Genomic DNA, 19,722 nt, shown 5'->3' with positions numbered 1-19,722 from the left:
TAGTTAAAAGCAAAAGGCGCTCTACGCACCTCGCAGATCTAGCCGAGACCTTTGCCACCCTTCGTCTATATGGAATGAAATTGAACCCCGCGAAGTGTGCATTCGCAGTACAAGCTGGGAAGTTTCTGGGGTATGTCGTTAATCGAGAAGGTATTAAGGTGAACCAGGATAAGGTCGAGGCCGTGCTCCAGATGACACCCCCTCGCTCCATCAAAGAAGTTCAATCCTTAGCAGGAAAGGTAGTAGCCCTAGCTCGGTTTATATCACGGATGGCGGATAAGAGTCTACCTTTCTTTAAAATATTGAGGAAAACAGCTCAGTTCGAATGGACTCACGAGTGCCAGCTCGCATTCGATGCATTAAAACGATCTCTCACTTGTCTGCCGATTCTCAGCACTCCCGAAAAGGGCGAAACTCTGTTCGTATACCTATCGGTAGGCGACGAATCAATCAGCTCGGTCTTATTCAAAGAGGTGAATAACCAGCAAAAGCCGATCTACTATACTAGTAAAATCCTGACTACGTCGGAAAGCAGATATTCTGAAGTCGAAAAAATAGCGTATGCTCTGGTCCTCACCACGCGACGACTCCGGCCTTACTTCCTGTCGCATACCATGATAATCCGTACAAGTTTACCACTTCGGCAAACCCTGGGCCAACCTACTGCGTCAGGACGAATTGTTAAATGGGCCATCGAATTAGGACAGTACGAGATTCAGTATCAACCCCGCACCTCGGTCAAAGGACAGGCGCTGGTAGATTTCATCCGGGAGACTACCCGAATACCAATCGAGAAGGAGTGGAAAATTTACGTAGATGGGTCATCTACAGCAACAGGAGCAGGGGCAGGAATAATAGTCATCGATCCCACAGGAACGGAGGTCGAGTTTGCCGTCCGATTACCTCGAGTTTCCAATAATGAAGCAGAGTACGAAGCCTTCATCCGAGGTATGGAGATCGCTCAGGAGCTCGGAGCGCGAGTGGTGCGGATATACTCTGACTCGCAATTGGTGATACACCAACTAGAGGGGGATTACGAAGTAAAAAATGATAGAATGAAGGGGTATGTGAATAAAGCTCGAGCAGTACAAGAAACCTTCGAAGCTTGCACAGTGCATCAACTCCCGAGGAACGACAACCAACGTGCCGACTTCCTCGCTAAAATCGGGTCGTCAGTCGCTGACTGTGTTGAAAGAAAAATCACTATCCTCATTGCCCCTACCCCGACATCGGGAGTCATGTTGATCGATGAAGAGCCTGACTGGAGAACACCTATGTTCAAGTATTTCAGAGGAGAGCGAACTGGCACAAAAAGGGAACAACATCGATTGGCGTATAAAGCGAGGCACTTTTACGTGCGGCACGAGGTATTATATAAAAGGAATTTCGCTACAATAGATGCGAGATGTTTGGGAAAGCAGGAGGCTAAACACGTCCTTGACGAAGCACACCGAGGTGGTTGCGGTGAGCACGGAGGAGCTCGGGCCCTCATACAGAAGTTATATCGGGCAGGATATTATTGGCCCGGCATGAAAGAAGACACACACCGATACGTTCAACACTGCGCACAATGCCAAAAATATGCCCCACTTATCCATAAACCGGGGGAAGAGATGATTATCATGAGTGCCCCATGTCCCTTTGCTCAATGGGGGATTGACCTAGTGGGACCATTCCCTCAAACCACTGGCCGGAAAAAGTACATCATTGTTGCGGTAGACTACTTCACTAAATGGGTCGAAGCTGAGGCCTTATCAAAAATATCCGAGGACGAGGTCATGCACTTCGTCTGGAAGAATATCTGTTGTCGGTTTGGTCTGCCTAGAAGCATCGTATCGGACAATGGCACTCAGTTCAACGGCAAGAAAATTCGCGCATGGTGCGAGGAAATGAAGATAACACAGAAATTCGTGGCGGTAGCGCACCCCCAGGCTAATGGTCAAGTAGAATCCACAAACCGGACCATTGTCAACGGTTTGAAGAAGAGACTGGACGAGTTAGGGGGAAGTTGGGTAGACGAACTGCCCTCAGTCCTTTGGTCTTACCGGACAACAGTCAAAGCAGCTACTGGTGAGACGCCATTTCGGTTAACCTACGGAACCGATGCTGTTATCCCGGTCGAGGTGGCAATGGACACACTCCGCATCGCCACATTTGATGGAAGGACAAACGATGATGCCCTGAGGACACAGCTGGATGAGGTTTTTGACCTACGAGAAGCGGCGTATCTACACATGGAACGAAGTAAGAACCTGATCAAAGCTCGATACGATCAAGGGGTACGGCCTCGTTCATTCCAGATCGGTGACCTCGTCCTGCGACGAGCTGACGCACTAAAGCACACAGGAAAGTTAGAGGCCAATTGGGAAGGACCATACATGGTCACAAAATGTTTGGCTGGTGGAGGATATGAGCTGGCAGACGTAGAAGGAAAACCATTGCCACGAGCATGGAATGTCATCCATTTAAAACGCTTCTTCGCGTGAAAAAAAAAAAAAAAGAGAGAGAGAAAGGAGATCGAGGCAATTAAATCATCGAAATCGAGACACACCTTGTACAGGCAAAACAACCATTAATAAACATCCATTTTCCGATCTGGGCTAGGCCCCGTGGTTTTTTCTCTCCTTATTTGGAGGGTTTCCACGTTAAAAAATCCTTGTGTTATTTATTTAAATTTATCATGGCGTTAACTCGCGTGTTTTACTGTGGCGTTAACTCGCGTGTTTCATTGTGGCGTTAACTCGCGTGTTTTACTGTGGCGTTAACTCGCGTGTTTTACTGTGGCGTTAACTCGCGTGTTTCATTGTGGCGTTAACTCGCGTGTTTTACTGTGGCGTTAACTCGCGTGTTTCATTTGTGGCGTTAACTCGCGTGTTTTACTGTGGCGTTAACTCGCGTGTTTTATTGTGGCGTTAACTCGCGTGTTTTACTGTGGCGTTAACTCGCGTGTTTTATTGTGGCGTTAACTCGCGTGTTTTACTGTGGCGTTAACTCGCGTGTTTTACTGTGGCGTTAACTCGCGTGTTTTATTGTGGCGTTAACTCGCGTGTTTTATTGTGGCGTTAACTCGCGTGTTTTATTGTGGCGTTAATTCGCGTGTTTTACCGAGGCAAGTTAAACTAGGAATGGAAGCAAAATATTGTGATAAAATCAAAGAGGCTTGCCAAAATCAGAGTAATGACTGGGTTGAGGAAATCATGGAATAACCGTCGATACGAGCTTAAAAGATCATCGGTTCAATTCGAATGCAAGGAAAAGTTACTAAGTCTAAAGAATTACTCTTGGATGCACAAAAATCAGAGTATCATAAACTCAAGGTAAATACGAAAGGCAATACTTAAACAAACGAACTCCTAATATATCGATATAAGGAGAGCAAAAAAAAAAAAATTGTTCAAACACATACAAAAGAGAAAAATTGTTCAAATACATAGTACATTAATGGGAAACAGCTGAAATCGGCTAAGTATTCTTCGGCGACTCCACCCCGGCCCCGGTTTGATCTCCGACAGATGGGAGAGGAGAGGAGGCAGGGTCCGATGGCACCCTGTTGAGGTTCGCCATTGCATCGATAGTTTCAACATCCCCAACCAAATCGGTGATGATCACCGAAGAGTTCCCCTGGCGAGAGAAGTCCGCAACAAGCTCCCGATGTACCTCCCTCCACCACTCCAAGTCAGGGTCTTCATTCACGTCGCCTTCGAAACCCGGGATGACATCATCCGGCAAGTCCTCGGCAAGATCGTTCTCAACCAACGGGAACTCGATGCCAGCACCGTTTAATCGCTTCCGAACAGCTTTCACCACTTCCGAGAAAAAGAAGCGAGCTAGGCCGGACGCTTGTCGGGTAAATGTTGTGGAACGCCAGAGCCGGTTGAAAAAACGACCGACGAACGTCTCCATGAAGCGTAGACCCTCGGAAGAACCTGGGAACAGCCGGTGGCCTTCCTTCACTCCCTCGGTGAAGTTAGAAGATGCCTGCTTCCCAGCCGCAAAGAGCTCGTTAGAAAGCCCTTTGGCTTTCTCCTCTAAACTCGCATTGTGAGATACCAAAGAGTCCTTCTCCGCTTGAAGGATCTTCTCCCTCTCTTGTAGCCTCCTCACCTCGGCAAACAATCCCTCTTTCGCCGACTCGGACACCGCCAGACTCTCTTTCAGACCTCGGACCTCTTTTCGGAGCTGACCGACCTCTTTCTTTTGATTATCGTATGCCTCCCGAGAGACATCATCCCACCCCAAAGGGCCCGAGAAGGCGATCGCGAATTGCTACACATACATGGAATTTAAGTAAAATCAGCTATGGTTAAGAAACGTAAAGGCTAATTCATGTATGCGAAATAAAACGAACTTGCGTTATGTTATGAAGAAGCAACTCGAGCCGGTCACCCTTGCTCATTTGCCCGAAGTGAGCATCGTCTCGGGGAAGCGTCATAGCTCGGCAAGCAGCAATGGCGTTCTCTGCGTTCTGGCAGAGATGGAGTGCAAAGTTGGGAGGCAGAGATGACCCAGTCTGCCCCGAAGCTGACCCGGTCTGCCCAGGAGTTGATCCGACCAACCCAAGGGCTAGATCAGTCCTCCTCTTTTTCGTGGTGGGCTCTTTTTCCACCTGTTCTTCGACCGGGGAAGGTGTCGAAGAAGGGACCGTAACTATGGCCGAAGATCGGCGAGGGGGCTCGGGATCCTCAACTCGTGGGCCATCTCGGGGACGCGCAGCCCCAACACTCTTCTTAGAAGGCCTTTGCCTTAGAGCCCCTTCTTCAGAGGATCGTTTCTCGGATTCGGCGGCCACAGGGCGTTGAAATTCGGACGCCTGAAACTCCGGCTCCGATTCGGATGGGCGAGTCGCCGGCTTATCACCTCGGAACATCCTCTTCATCCTTAAGTCTGTTCGTTGGATCAAGGAAGGTATGGTGAGCAAGCAGACAATATACCGACAGGCATAAGGTACAATCAAATAAAGAGCAACAGCCCGAAATGAGTGATGAGCTGATACAGAAAACTAATATCATGTTTAAACCCACCTAAATCTTCTTGAGTTAAGGGATGAGTGCCGTTGTCATGAAAGTAGAAATGGCGAAGTATCGGTGGAAAGCTTGTAAGAGTCTCAGGCATACCGTAACTCGGCTGAAAATGAACAATCATTTTCAAAAGCCACTCATCAATTACCAAGGGTTTTCCCCTCCGCTTGTCGGGTAAGGTTGCGAACCAAGGACATAGATAAGGGGTATCAGCGGGGTTTTTCGCAAAAAAGTAGTGACCCTGCCACCCATCAGTCTTGTTGGGCGGCATTAATATTTTGAAACCCGGGCGAGCCGAGATAGAGACATGGAAGGGACTGGAATTTTTTAAGACCATCACACTCCGAAATCGAGCTGGAGTAGGGGTCACGCCCGACCAAGCGCAAAGCATGCGGAACCCGGTCATGACGACTATAGCATGAGGATGAAATTGATTGAGAGATACGTTGCACAATTGCGCAATCTCGGAAAACCAGGACGAGATGAGAAAAGAAAGACCGAAATAGAATTGTTCCGAGAACCAGGTGCTGAAACCTGGGGGTGGGTTCAAGGGACGCTGATCTCGAGAGGGTAATATTAGCTCAATGTCAGTAGGAAGACCTATGTCACGAACTAAATTGTTTAAGTCTACCTCGCTCAAAGTACTGGGCCCCCACTGGTCATCTAAATCACGCCCCCCAGACAAGGAAGGAGAGCCACTCTTCGCAGAGGACAGAGTGTCATCTCTCCCTTTTTTCCTAGGTTTTTTCAATAATTTCCCCGAAGGGGAAAAGAAGGGCCCTTCCTCCGAAGAAGAAGAGAGAGTAAGGGTAGGGTATTCATCTCCCTCTCTGGAAGGTACTCTCTGACCAAACGGGTCGGGGGAATTGGAAGACATAGGTTAAGGACAATAAAAAGCAGGGTAAAAATGGAGTACCTTTGCCGAAGAAGGAAATGAGCACGGAACGGAAAGAGCTTGGTTCTCAGAAAAGCAAAGGTCGCCGGAGGAAAATAAAGACAAGGAGAGCACAGAGGTGAAGAAGAGGAAAAAATTTTGAAAATTCGCAGAAGTCAGATACTTATAAGAGAAAGAAAGGAGAAGAATTCGATCGTGACCGTCTATTCGAACGGACTAGATTCAAAATAGATCGCCTCGAATCCAGCGCAAGAGGTGTCGATTGGAATCCCTCAGTAATAACCTAGGGAAGAGGGAAAACCAATCGTAACCGTTTATCCGGACGGACGAGATTTAATGCAGATCGCCTCGAACCTAGCACGAAAAGCGTCGATTGAAATCTCCTCATGATGACCTAGGGAACCCGAATCAGCCACACGGGATGTCAGAGCAATTAATGAGAGGAAGGGGAAAGGGGGTGGCGTACGCCGACGCAAGCTCAAGTCAAAGTACGAGCTAACACCTCGTACTCCGTACTTATAAAACGAAGTAAGGAAAAGACGACCCGTTTTATAAATAAGGAGTAGGGGGGAGTAGTTGATACGGGCTAGTTTGACAAGTAACAAATAAGCACAAGCCCATTAGGGTAAGCCCAGTATGATAGGCCCACAACGAAGAACCCATGACGACTTAGCTCGCTATTATGAGCGAAGTCGCCGTATGGTGCGAACCTCGGGAACCACGTGGGAGTACCTTAACTCGCCAGCCCAATACCAAAACGGGGTAGAGCGAGCCCAGGACAATACAGGCCCAAGATACATGACTTGGGGGAAAGTAGAAACCCTAAAAAAGGAAAGCCTTGAAGGCCAAGCTTTCATCATCTATAAATAAGAGAATCAACACACGCACACACACAAGAATATACACTAATCACTGTTACATTGCATACACGTTTTTTCCTCTATTCGGATCACTGACTTGATCGTCGGAGCTTTCCCGCCGGGAACCCCTCCCGGCGTTGCAGGTATCCTCACCGGAGTACGGACCCAGCTGACTTGAAGAAGAAGGAAGCCCCACGGACCAAATCAGTGGACGTGTAAGAAGATTCTGTTTGTAATTACCCAAACAAGAAGAGGGTTTTCGTAGTTTGACTATACCTCAGGGACCTCAGGGATGGTTGTAATTTAGGCTTTAAAATGAGAAGTAAAAGAAAGAAAAGTCGACACTCCTCACACGTGGGAGTAGGAAAGGGATGGGCAAATATTGAATCAAAGATTTGAGGGTCATTTAAGCAAAAGGGGTTGGGTGGCTGCTGCCACAGAAGAAGCTGCTCATTATGCAATATTATATTATATTAAATAATAATAATATAAATAAGGGACAAAAGCCACATATACATACATAAACTTGCAAATATCTTCCATACCATATCCATGCAATTATTTTTTCTTCAATTTCTTCTTTTTTTTTTCCACCAAAACCACACAATAATTAATATAAAATGTGTATATATATATATATATGTATGAAATAAAAATAAATGTGTACGTGTCAACATCAGAAAAATGTAAGGATACTAAAAAAAATGGTTGACAGAAAGAAAAAAGCTGTGAATTAATTAATCTATGGTTACAATTTAGTTTCACTAATAGACAAAATAAATTTGTGTCCTTAGCTGCAGTATATGAGGAAGGATATAATTTGGTCCCATATCAAAATCCGGTCTACGATATTAATACTCTTTACATTTATTTAACGGTAAATTACAAAAACCCCTCTCAACTTAGTTTAAATTACAAAAACCATACCAATCTATTCGGAATTACCAAACACCCTTCCCCGGATGGTTTTTTCCATCTTATACCACCGACCTGCTCTGCAGACGTGGCATTTCTTTTTTTAATATAAAATTACCCTCAAAGGGGTGATATAGTAATCACTAGCGAAACCAGAATTTTAAGTTTACGGGGTCGAACGCATTAAAACTTTAATGAGGGGAGCTGATAATATAATGCTAGTTATATACAATCTTTATTATCAAATCTTTACATAAATATAGAAATTCGAGAATTGTTGGGAGGGGCATAGCCCCCTCTGAATCTATGCTGAATTCGTCACCAGGGCCGGCCCTGGGGTGGGGCGAGCAGGGCCCACGCCCAGGGCCCATTTCTAGTAAGGGCCAAAAAATCTGAATTTTTTCATATATATTATATATATTTTTAATGTTACTTATTTTATTTTATATAAATTTAATTATTATCATGTTGAATTTATCCAAAAATAATTAAATTTACTAGCTGAATAATATTTATAATAAGAAAAAAATTCATTTATTAATAGTAGAATTGAATATTATTGAATATATAACATAAATATGAGATTATCGTACAAAAGAATTGCTAAATATGTTTTCTCAAAATTAAAATTTAGAATAATTAGTAAAACAGTTATAGCATATGACATTAAAATATTTATTTTAATTTTATCAATAGAATAAATATAGTTTTTATGAATATGTTTTTTAAAATTAAATAAATTATTATATACTTTTCTAAATTTTTTTCTTAAAAGAAATAAATTCTAATCCAAATATGCAATATATTTATTCTATAATGAAACATATATTAATAAATCTTTATCCACATTAAAATATCGGGAAAAAAATCGAGCGCGCTGCCTCCGAACCTCCGTATTACTTAATGACACTTTTATTATTTCGCCCAGGGCCTCAAAATATGCCGGACCGGCCCTGTTCGTCACTAATTGTAATATATACTAAAAACATTGTGAAAGTGGTATTTAAGAAGGATAAAAATTTTGTTTAAAAATCCCCAAGATTAAATGCCTATGATTAATAAATGAAGTATGCAATCCACGTTAAATGAAGAAAAACAAAGAGTAAACAATACACTCAACTATTGAGTAGAAATTAAAAATCTTATTAATAATAATCACTGTTTTCGCGTAATCTACTAATCATACGAAAAAAAACATATATATATTCGCGGCCAATATTTTTTTATTTTACATACGAGTATATATACGACACACTATATATACGTACCACACATATAATTATGTATATATATACACTAAAATACCCATAATTAATAGAAAAAAAATAATAATAATAATATATAGGAAGCTACCATAGCCAGATAATAAAAGTGCCTCGACGATTCACCTAAGGGCCATTGTCTCCTTAAATTCGGCTTCTATTTGCCGCCCCCCATTTTTCATTTTGACCCCTTCCTATTTTCATTTACCCCCCTACCCCCCCACCCCCACCACCCCCACCCCCCACCCCCACCCCCCCACCCCCACCCCCCCAGATAATATGTGCTATCTTTCATCATGTGTGGCTATGTGCACAAGAACCCCGCCCCATGTTTTCGACTCAAAATATGGCTATTCAGTGCTTCCATTCGTCAAATGTACCATAACACATGTTTTTTTTATTTATTTATTGCCCCCTATTTATATTTTTTTCTTACATTTTTACTCTTTCCATTTTCCACATTTTTTTTTAACTTACTAAATTGGTCTACATTCAGACCACCCTTTTCACCTCTGTCCCTTCTATTATTAGCTCTTAATTAATCCTTATTAGATCTTCTGTTACCACAGTACAACCAAAACCCTTATTTAATTAATCCTCTATTTTTGTTAATACTAATAATTAGAGTGATTTTGTACGATTTTCTAAATTATTTTATTTATATGGAAATTAATAAATTTGAAAAGTGAAGGGTGAATATAGATTCAATAAATAACACCTGCTAAAACTTATTGGTTAAGTCAAACTAAACCCCACCACTAATTAATCACAATCCCACATACATACATTAATACATAATTAGTACAGTGATTGTTGGGTGGTTGCCAAATTTTATATAACTTAATTAATCTATAATCTGTGTCTGTTTAACAAAAGTTCATCTGCAGATTAACTAATTTAATTACTTGTCCAAATTGCAAAAATCTATATATCTGTATTCTTGTTATTATTTGTTTTAAACTTTTATCATCATATATATATATATATATATCATAAGTCAATTTGGTTTTGCCTTTCTATTTAAGCAACTGAAAAATAGTAGAAAATTACAATATTATTTTGACTCGATTTTATTTCACAGATATTGTGGCTGGTGGATTTTCAACTAGAGCTGTAAATGAGTTCAGCCGACTCGATAAAAGCTTGAACTCGAACTCGAGTTTTTCGAGCTCGAGCTTTTTGACGAGCTAAACACGAACTTTATGATGAGCTTGGTGAGCCAGTTCGACAAAAGCCTTGAACTCGAGTTTTTCAAGCTCGAGCTTTCAGACGAGACGAGGCTGAGCTTATTTTTAGTTGTTCGTAAGCTTGCAAACTTTTTTTTTTTATAAATATAATTGATATAAAAAGTAATAATAAATTCATATAAATAACAAAGTTCATCATTTTTGTTATGTAGTTATGTATTATACTAATAAAAAACTAATAATATTAGTAAAAAGCCATACATAAAAAATGGTTCGTGCTCGAGCTCAAAATTAAAACTCGAAGAGCTCGAGCTCGTCAAAACAATCATGCTCGACTCATTTCAACAATGTAATCCTCGTAGCTCTATCTTTTCTAATTACTTCATTTTTTTCACAACTTTTTAATATATATTTGCTGATTATTTTTGATTAATCATATCCCAAAATTCAAAAGTGATATTAATATTATAATTAAAAGAAAGACCAAAACAATTAAAAAAAACAATTCGAAAAGGAAAAAGGTGATAAACAAAATCAAATTAGTCTTTCTCTTTTGTACAATTTGAAAGAAAAAATCGAATATTGCACCGGATACACCCCAGAACAAACATTTATCTACGAAAAAGGTCATATAAAAATCATTTATTAATTAATTATCATATCATAAGAAAATATCCCCATTATATACTTATTATATATATGTAAATCATAGTCAAAAAATTGCAATTTCTTTGGAAATTTGAATTGATATTCCCAGGCTTAAGGAGTTTTAAATTTGAATATATATATATAAATATTCAAACTTATTAATTTTCATGACTATGTTCAGATAATTTTCATTTCAAGTCTCAAGACATGAAAATAGGACTCTTATAGTTATAGACAATTAATAAATAAATTAAAAAAAAAACGTTTATTAAAACAAAAACGAATACTTTAAATCATTAAATAATTAAAATTGTCACAAAAGAGGGAGAAAAAAAATATGTATTTAATTAAATTCAAAGAAGTTTCGATCTGGGGGAGTTTCATCTGGACTAGATTTTCTGCAGATTTTTGCCGGATTTTATTACCGCGGCGGCACGAAGTTTCAATGTAATAACATTATTCAGATTTATATTCAGGAAAAAAAAAGTAAAAAAAAAAAAAAAAACATTTTTTTTTTAATTTTTACACTTTACACGTGTCGAAATAATAGAGTAATGCTTGCCTCCAATAATGATTCTTGATTTAGTTATATATTTAAGCAGAAAAGTTGGATTAGTGAGTTTAATTGTGTAAAAAATATGGCAATTATATGCAAAAGTGGTTATATTATATGCATAAGTGGGTTCTACGTGGTTTAATTAATTTCATGAAACACAGATTAATAATATCTAGAATGCTCTTGTTCTTTCAAATTCCCGGGTGCAAATTACGCAACCCCTTGTGGTTGTGATGAAATTACACAAAAACCACTCATGTTTCAATAATTACAAATACCATCCACAATTAGGTATTGTCTTACGAAAACCTCCCTTCTTCAGTATGTAAATTTAACATCGTAAAAATGAATGTGTACGACAATACATAGTTGAGGAAGTGGTTGCAATAACCCAAACATCAGGTTTTTTTTTTGTAATTTGAACAAACATCATGGAGTTGGCCGTAATTTGCCATTTATTTGGGTTTCTTTATTTATTGAAAGGATTATATTATAGATAATATTCTGCAAACTACTTTCTATTTTTATTTTTTTTTCAAAAAAACATATTTATAATGTGTATTGTTTTCAAAACGAAATGGGTAAATATCTGCAAAATCTTAGATGGTTGTGTGAGTAATTAAATCCAAGCATAGATCATAGTTCATAGTATTAAATGCTATAAAGTTGGAATCATAACTATTAATATTTTTTTTTGGTTCCAAAGTCAAACTCAAATATATATATTTTTTTGATAATTAACTCAAATATTTTTTTTACTTACATATATCATCGTTCTCTTGTAATGTGCTGATTATTAGCCTAATACTTTGGTGTAAAACAATACAACTAACCTCTCTCTATGTATTAAGGAAAATTGGACTATTTCTATAGTATTAAATGAATTAATGAAGGTTACATTAAATGAATATTCACTATTGATCTACACACATTAATGGGGATGTGTGTGTGCATACGTTGTAAATGAATGGTGTAGATCTATTCAAAGTATTTAACATGTGAAATACACGTGTATAGGCAGTGGAAAAGTCAGTGTAGGATCAGGGGTGGCCATGAGACCCCTCAAATTTTAATTTTTTTACTATTATATATGTATATAAAATTTATTGTCATTGTACATGTATTGTGCTCCTATAATGTTTAATAATTTTTTTCGTGCCCCGAAAATAAGCCAATTAGGTAACAAAATCCTAATTTCGCCATTCTTCGAACAACCATTGGTCATTAATTTCTTTACGTAATTCTTAAAATATATTCACCCCGATGGATGAAATCCTAACTTCACCATTGTGAACAAGGAATTTCGTGCAAAATAAATCAGAATTTTAAACATAAAATGAATACAATGAACTATTTAATTTAGTGCAATGTTTCTTCCACAAGCACACATTGAGAAGTTCTTTCAATAAGATCATGTCAACCTTCAAGTAAATCACGTCGGTTGAGCAACTTCTAAACAATAATTAGTTTTTAAAACCCAAAATATTTTTTATTTTATGTATATATATAGTAAAAAACAATTGATTCAATTTTTATTTATTTTTAAATAAATTTTATAAATGTCACTCTAACAATAAAGTAAGAGGTGGGGCCTAATAGATGTCCCATTAGGCTTGGAAAGTAATTTAAAATATAATATCAATTGAAAGAGTCCTAAATTTCACTCTATATAAAGCCCCAACCTCAGTATCAATCTTTTCAACAAGAAATTAAAAAAGTAAATAAACAAATTAATTTGTTGAAGAGAAGCAAAAAAGGCTTCCTCCTCCTCCCCCTCTCCAATCCCACCGCCACCACCACCACCACCACACTTTCACCGGTCCAACATGGCGGCTTCCGTCGAAAACCGGCAATATACCCTCCACGAAGCGGGAATGAACGGCGTCGTTCGCTCTTTCAAATCCAACCACAGGTCCGATTCCCCGGTTCGTGGCTACAACTTCCCTAAATCTGCCGATATCTCTTTTCCCAATAAGCCCATTCGTAATAATGCAAAGGCTGATGACTCATCAAGCGACGAGGACGACGACGAGGACGAAGAAAACGAGTACGCGATTGCTATTAAGAAGGCTAACGCCGAGCTGGAACCCTCGGTCCACGACTCGAGGGACGAGTTCACCGCCGACAACTGGGTGGAGCGCAACCCGTCCATGGTCCGACTCACCGGAAAACACCCGTTCAACGCGGAGGCGCCGCTGCCGCGGCTCATGCACCACGGGTTCATCACGCCGGTGCCGCTCCACTACGTCCGCAACCACGGGCCGGTCCCGAAGACCTCGTGGGACGACTGGACCGTCGAAATATCCGGTCTGGTGAAAAAGCCGATGCGGCTCACCATGCACCAGCTCGAGACCGAGTTCCCGAGCAAGGAGTTTCCGGTCAGCCTGGTATGCGCCGGAAACCGCCGCAAGGAGCAGAACATGATCAAGAAGACCATAGGGTTCAACTGGGGCGCCGCCGGGGTCTCCACCTCCGTGTGGCGGGGCGTGCCCCTACGCGCCATACTGAAGCGGTGCGGCATCATGAGCACGAAGAAGGGCGCGCTGAACGTGTGCTTCGAGGGGGCGGAGGATTTGCCCGGCGGCGGCGGATCCAAGTACGGGACGAGCCTGAGGAAGGAGATGGCGATGGATCCGTCGAGAGATATCATAGTGGCGTACATGCAGAACGGAGAGAGATTGTCGCCGGATCATGGGTTTCCGGTGAGGATGATTATTCCCGGATTCATCGGCGGCAGAATGGTGAAATGGTTGAAGCGTATAATTGTTACTACTCAGGAGTCTGATAACTTTTACCATTTTAAGGATAACCGGGTTCTTCCTTCCCACGTTGATGCTGAGCTGGCAAATTCTGAAGGTACCGTATTTTTTTTATTATTTATGAAATTACTATTTTGACCCTCTGTTGCATGGTAATAGCTTGACACAGTTTTAATTTGGGAAATTTACAGTTTTCACACCTCAAGTTTGCAATAATTTCATATTTGGTCCTTCATTTTAAAAGAAAAATTACATTTATTCCATCATATATCAATGATTTGATGTTTTTTGTCCGTCAATTTACCCTTAGTCTATCAGTATAACGCTACAGAAAATTGACGAAAATGAATTTTTTTAATATATATATTTTTTAAAGAATGGCGTATGTATAATTTTTACCACTTATCTTGGAACATATTATATGGTTAATAACTCACGATATAGAATTGTACTATATGGATTTATGTGTGGCTGTCTTGTATCTATCAACACACGGTTTTCACTCAGAGTATTCTCATTGGTTGATAAATAATACATTAATACAATATAATAAATGAATAAATAAATAAAAATTCTGTTCACGGGCGGCGGCGTGACTTTGTAATTTCTTGATATATTTTTGTATGACGGTTTGGTTAGTTAATAATATTTATTTTTTGTAATTTGCAGCATGGTGGTATAGGCCCGAGTACATCATAAACGAGTTGAACACGAACTCAGTGATTACCACACCATGCCACGAAGAGATCTTACCCATCAACTCGTGGACGACTCAGAGGCCTTACACGTTGAGGGGCTACGCCTACTCTGGTGAGTTCTTCATTAATTTATTACAACATATTTTATTTATTTTCTCCTGCCCAATGTTGGCATTTTATCATTTACATATTTATTTAATTGTTCATAAATTAAATTTAAAAAAATGCCGAATATATATTTACAAAATTACCACCTCTAGGGGTTTGCTATTTCGTATAGTACATTGTATCTAGTCATACTGCCTATGTTGCATTGTAACAGTTTTTAAAAAAAAAAAAAATCATTTTTTATAATTATATTTATTATTAATTTTTTATTTATTTTTGTCACGTTGCAAGTTGCAAAGGGATAACCTTTTATATATTCGAAGAGGTATGTATAGTAAATGAGTTAACCCAAAGTAATAGTAAAATTTGTTTTAATGCACATGAGTATATTCCCAATTCCCTGTGAAAACATGATATTTAATTGGGTTAGCTTTTGTACTAATACAAGTAATTTAATTAGCTAATTGTGTTTATTATTCTAATTGGTCACTAAGTAGGGAACACGAACACGATACTTAAGTGCGTGGTCTCCACTCTTTAGGGGGATTAAAAAAATAAAAATAAAATTAATATTAATTAAAAAGCTGGGAATCATAAAACCTCATGTGACAACAACTAACTTGACTAAAATATATAAAATTAATTAAATTAAATAAATAAATACTTCCACCATCATAGGCCTGCCTTTTTACAACTAGGTTGGAGTATTTTATTTTTATCAAACACTTGAAAAAAAAGATTCCGTGAATCTAGTCAAAAGACCAATAAATAATTTGAATTTTATTAATTTTATTGTTGCATCAATTTTAGTTTATTAGTGGGTGACGACAATTTGAAAGCTACAATCTTGACTTTAGGCATGTAGTATAATGTATTATTTTGTCACACTTATTGGTTGAATTTTGAAATTAATTTTGGTTTAATTTTGAATAATAAATAGGGGGTGGCAAGAAAGTGACTAGGGTTGAGGTGACGATGGACGGGGGCGAAACATGGAACGTCGGCGTATTGGACCACCCCGAGAAGCCAAATAAGTACGGGAAATATTGGTGCTGGTGTTTCTGGTCTTTGGAAGTCGAAGTTCTCGATTTGCTTAGCGCTAAGGAAATCGCGGTTCGGGCTTGGGACGAAACCCTCAACACTCAGCCCGAGAAACTCATTTGGAATCTCATGGTACGTCGTCGTTTTATTCATTTGTTATTTTTGTGACGAAAAAAGAAATTAGTAATTGAATAAATTAAAAGAATGGTGGAATAAATCATAGTATAATTAGTCATACTATATTATAGTCACAATGTTCAGAAATAATAATCAAATTAACCGACTATATCAAAAAAGAAATTCAATTTTGTTTTTCAAATATACCGACTATATCCACGTGCCAGCATTATGCGAATATACAGAATCGTTTAATTTTTAATATGCTCTTTTGTCATTTCAGTCCCTAAGAAATTTATATTATATCATTCACCTCCTTACTTCAATTCTGGGATCACGTGAATGCCACGTGATCATTGTTACTATGTTGTCGTTTTTGCATGCTACGGTTTTCCTCGGTGTCATTTTTCTTTTTCCTATTTTATCCTTGTTACTTCAATTGTATAATTATTAACGTTTATTTCTATCATCTCAAATTAAATCGTAAAAGATTATTTAGAATTTTTTTTAATGTCATTTGCTAAAATTTATTCATATTTAGTAGTTTCAGTAATATGTAATAACAATTATGGTTTGATTATAACATTTTCAGGGTATGATGAACAATTGTTGGTTCCGAGTAAAAACCAACGTGTGCAAGCCGCACAAGGGTGAAATCGGAATCGTCTTCGAGCACCCAACTCAGCCAGGAAACGAGTCGGGCGGATGGATGGCGAAGGAGCGCTATCTCGAGAAAGCATCGAACGAGAACCACACCCTGAAAAAGAGTGTCTCCTCCCCATTCATGAACACCACCTCGAAAATGTTCTCAATGTCCGAGGTACGAAAGCACAACCACGCCGACTCCGCCTGGATCATCGTCCACGGCCACGTCTACGACGCCACCCGCTTCCTGAAGGACCACCCGGGCGGCGCCGACAGCATCTTGATCAACGCGGGCACAGACTGCACGGAGGAGTTCGACGCGATCCACTCCGACAAGGCCAAGAACATGCTGGAGGAGTACAGGATTGGCGAACTGATCACCACCGGGTACCAGTCCGCCGACTCCTCCCCCAACAACTCCGTCCACGGCCCTTCGGGCAACAGCACCTCGTACCTGGCCCCTATCAGGGAGATCATGTCCGCAGGGGCCGGCGCGAGGGGCTCTGCCCTAGTGCCGCGGGCGAAGATTCCGTGCAAGCTGATCGCTCGCACGGAACTCTCCCACGACGTCAGGCTGTTCCGGTTCGCGCTCCCCAATGAGGAGCACGTGCTGGGATTGCCCGTCGGGAAGCACATTTTTGTCTGCGCAACTGTCGACGATAAGCTATGCATGCGTGCGTACACACCGTCGAGTGACGTGGAGGTGGTCGGCTACTTCGAGCTCGTGATCAAGGTCTACTTCGGCGGGGTCCACCCGAAATTCCCCAACGGCGGGATTATGTCGCAGCATTTGGACTCGTTGGAGCTCGGCTCGTTTATCGATGTGAAGGGCCCACTCGGGCATATCGAATACACCGGAAAGGGGAATTTCACGGTGCACGGCAAACAGAAGTTTGCGAAGAAACTCGCCATGATCGCCGGCGGCACCGGAATCACTCCGATCTATCAGGTGATGCAGGCGATTCTGAAGGACCCGGAGGATGAGACGGAGATGTACGTGGTGTACGCGAATCGGACGGAGGACGACATTCTGTTGAAAGATGAGCTGGACGCTTGGGCGGAGAAGTTTCCGGCGAGGGTTAGGGTTTGGTACGTGGTGCAGGAGAGTGTTAAGGAAGGGTGGAAGTACAGCTTGGGGTTTGTTACTGAGGCGGTTTTGAGAGAGCATATTCCGGCGCCGACTGGGTATACACTGGCTTTGGCTTGTGGCCCGCCGCCGATGCTGCAGTTTGCGGTGAACCCGAATTTGGAGAAGATGGGTTATGATACCAAGGAATCTTTATTGGTGTTCTAGAGGAAATATTAATATTATATTGATAATAAAATTGGGGGGGAGAAAAGTCATATTTCATTATTTCGTGGGGTACTTTTGTAAATAATTATGTCGTGATATGTTGTAAGTTTTCTCTCCTTGTATTTTTATTTTTATTTTGGAATTTAGTAGGATTTTTTTTTTAACCTTGTGTTTCCGATGTTGAGTCATATTGTAAATGTATTATAAAGAGTTATGTATCAAATGAAAGATGTTCGTAAGTTAAATTAGTGTCCTCTTATAATTTTTTTAATAAGTAATTGGCCAAATATATATATATATATATATATATATATATATATATATATATATATATATATATATATATATATATATATATATATATATATATATATAAATTAATATGTAGATGATAAATCGACAACCCGTGCATGAGATAGGATAATAACTTGTCGATGTTTAATTTGTACACATCTAACAAAAGTTATGATGCGACCACTCACAAATTCATCTATTAAATTAATTACAAATGCTCAATTCACATGCTGCAACTACTCGTACGTACGTACACGTAGTGAAATGATATGTTCTATACACAGACACGAACACGTACGTACATACGTAGGGCAAGTTACGGCCATTCATGAGTTATGGTCAAGTTATGAAAATTTCTCTCATGTTTGGGTAATTACAGTCACCCCTCAACATGTATTATTTTACAAAAAGACTCATCCGGAGGGTAAAACCGATCCGATTTTTTGGTTCGCCAATATTTTATACCGTTGACCGAACTAAATATACGATTTGATTCGGTAAATAATCGAATTACATGAATTTTATGTAAAAATATTTAGAAGGAGAGGGTGACTGTAATTACCCAAACAAGAGGGATTTTTTCGCAATTTGGCCATACCTGAGGGGGTGGCCGTAATTTGCCCTACATACATATATACGTGTTATACATACAAGGCATTGTATACACACATGTTCGTAAAATGACAATATACGGTGGTGAGTCCATGAATTTGTTAGGAAATATGAAATATTTTTTTAGGATTTTTTTACATTAATTAGAGATTTAGGTAGGCTAAATATTGCTCCATAAAAAAAATTTAGAACTTTTTTTGTTTGCAAAACCAGAAAATAGGAAAAATAAAATAAAAAATTAGGACTTTTTTATAGTAATTTGGAATTCGAGTTGGCTAAATTAATATATAGGTATAAAATGAAGGATCTTTTTGCAATTGATGAGGGACTAAATAAATATATAGGTATATATATACACACGGATTTAACATAAATAGTTGGCGATCTAGCCTCTAAAATATCATCCTTTTAGTATTAGTAATACTAGCATTTTTCCCCCGTGCGATGCACGGAATATTATTTAAATTGTGAAAAAAAAATAATCAATTTAATACATGATAAGAAAATATAGTACACTAATATAGTAAAATTTAATAATATAGTATTATTCATATTTTATATAACATTAATTTTTTAAATCTTACATATTAAGATTTATAATCCAAATAAATAGACTAAGATTTAACAAATCGAACTTCTAGCTTTATCTCTTAAGATTTGAGATGTATTGATGAAAAATAGAAGATTAATAATTGTTGAAAATTATAGTTAAAAAATTAGTAGAGAAAAAATATTAAAAATAAATAATTACATAAGTACCAATAAGGTAGGATTCTTCACAAGTTAGTTTTAATTTTGATAATTGTTAAAAAA

General features: G+C 39.1%; 1 protein-coding gene across 1 annotated transcript; it reads left to right on the top strand.

Annotated features, from left to right (window-relative positions):
* The first annotated feature begins 12,947 nt into the window (after window positions 1-12,947).
* Window positions 12,948-18,248, top strand: LOC105974302 (nitrate reductase [NADH] 2). The gene is made up of 4 exons (XM_012999369.2): window positions 12,948-14,197; window positions 14,770-14,910; window positions 15,847-16,079; window positions 16,657-18,248. Exons 1-4 carry the CDS (start codon window positions 13,168-13,170, stop codon window positions 18,001-18,003), a joined length of 2,751 nt encoding a protein of 916 aa, XP_012854823.2. The 5' UTR covers window positions 12,948-13,167; the 3' UTR covers window positions 18,004-18,248.
* The last annotated feature ends 1,474 nt before the right edge of the window (window positions 18,249-19,722 follow it).

The sequence above is a fragment of the Erythranthe guttata genome, chromosome 3 (assembly GCF_056151865.1).
Source record: "Erythranthe guttata isolate IM_541 chromosome 3, IM_541, whole genome shotgun sequence".
NCBI classification, from domain to species: domain Eukaryota; kingdom Viridiplantae; phylum Streptophyta; class Magnoliopsida; order Lamiales; family Phrymaceae; genus Erythranthe; species Erythranthe guttata.
Note: the sequence above shows the minus strand (reverse complement) of the source record. Positions and strands in the feature narration are given on the sequence as shown.

Bases quoted from the DNA above. Each gene is read 5' to 3' on its own strand.
- LOC105974302 (XM_012999369.2), top strand. From the start codon at position 13,168: ATGGCGGCTTCCGTCGAAAACCGGCAATATACCCTCCACGAAGCGGGA. The intron at 14,198-14,769 runs GTACCGTATTTT...TGTAATTTGCAG, and splicing joins TGAGCTGGCAAATTCTGAAG to CATGGTGGTATAGGCCCGAG. The intron at 14,911-15,846 runs GTGAGTTCTTCA...AATAATAAATAG, and splicing joins GAGGGGCTACGCCTACTCTG to GGGGTGGCAAGAAAGTGACT.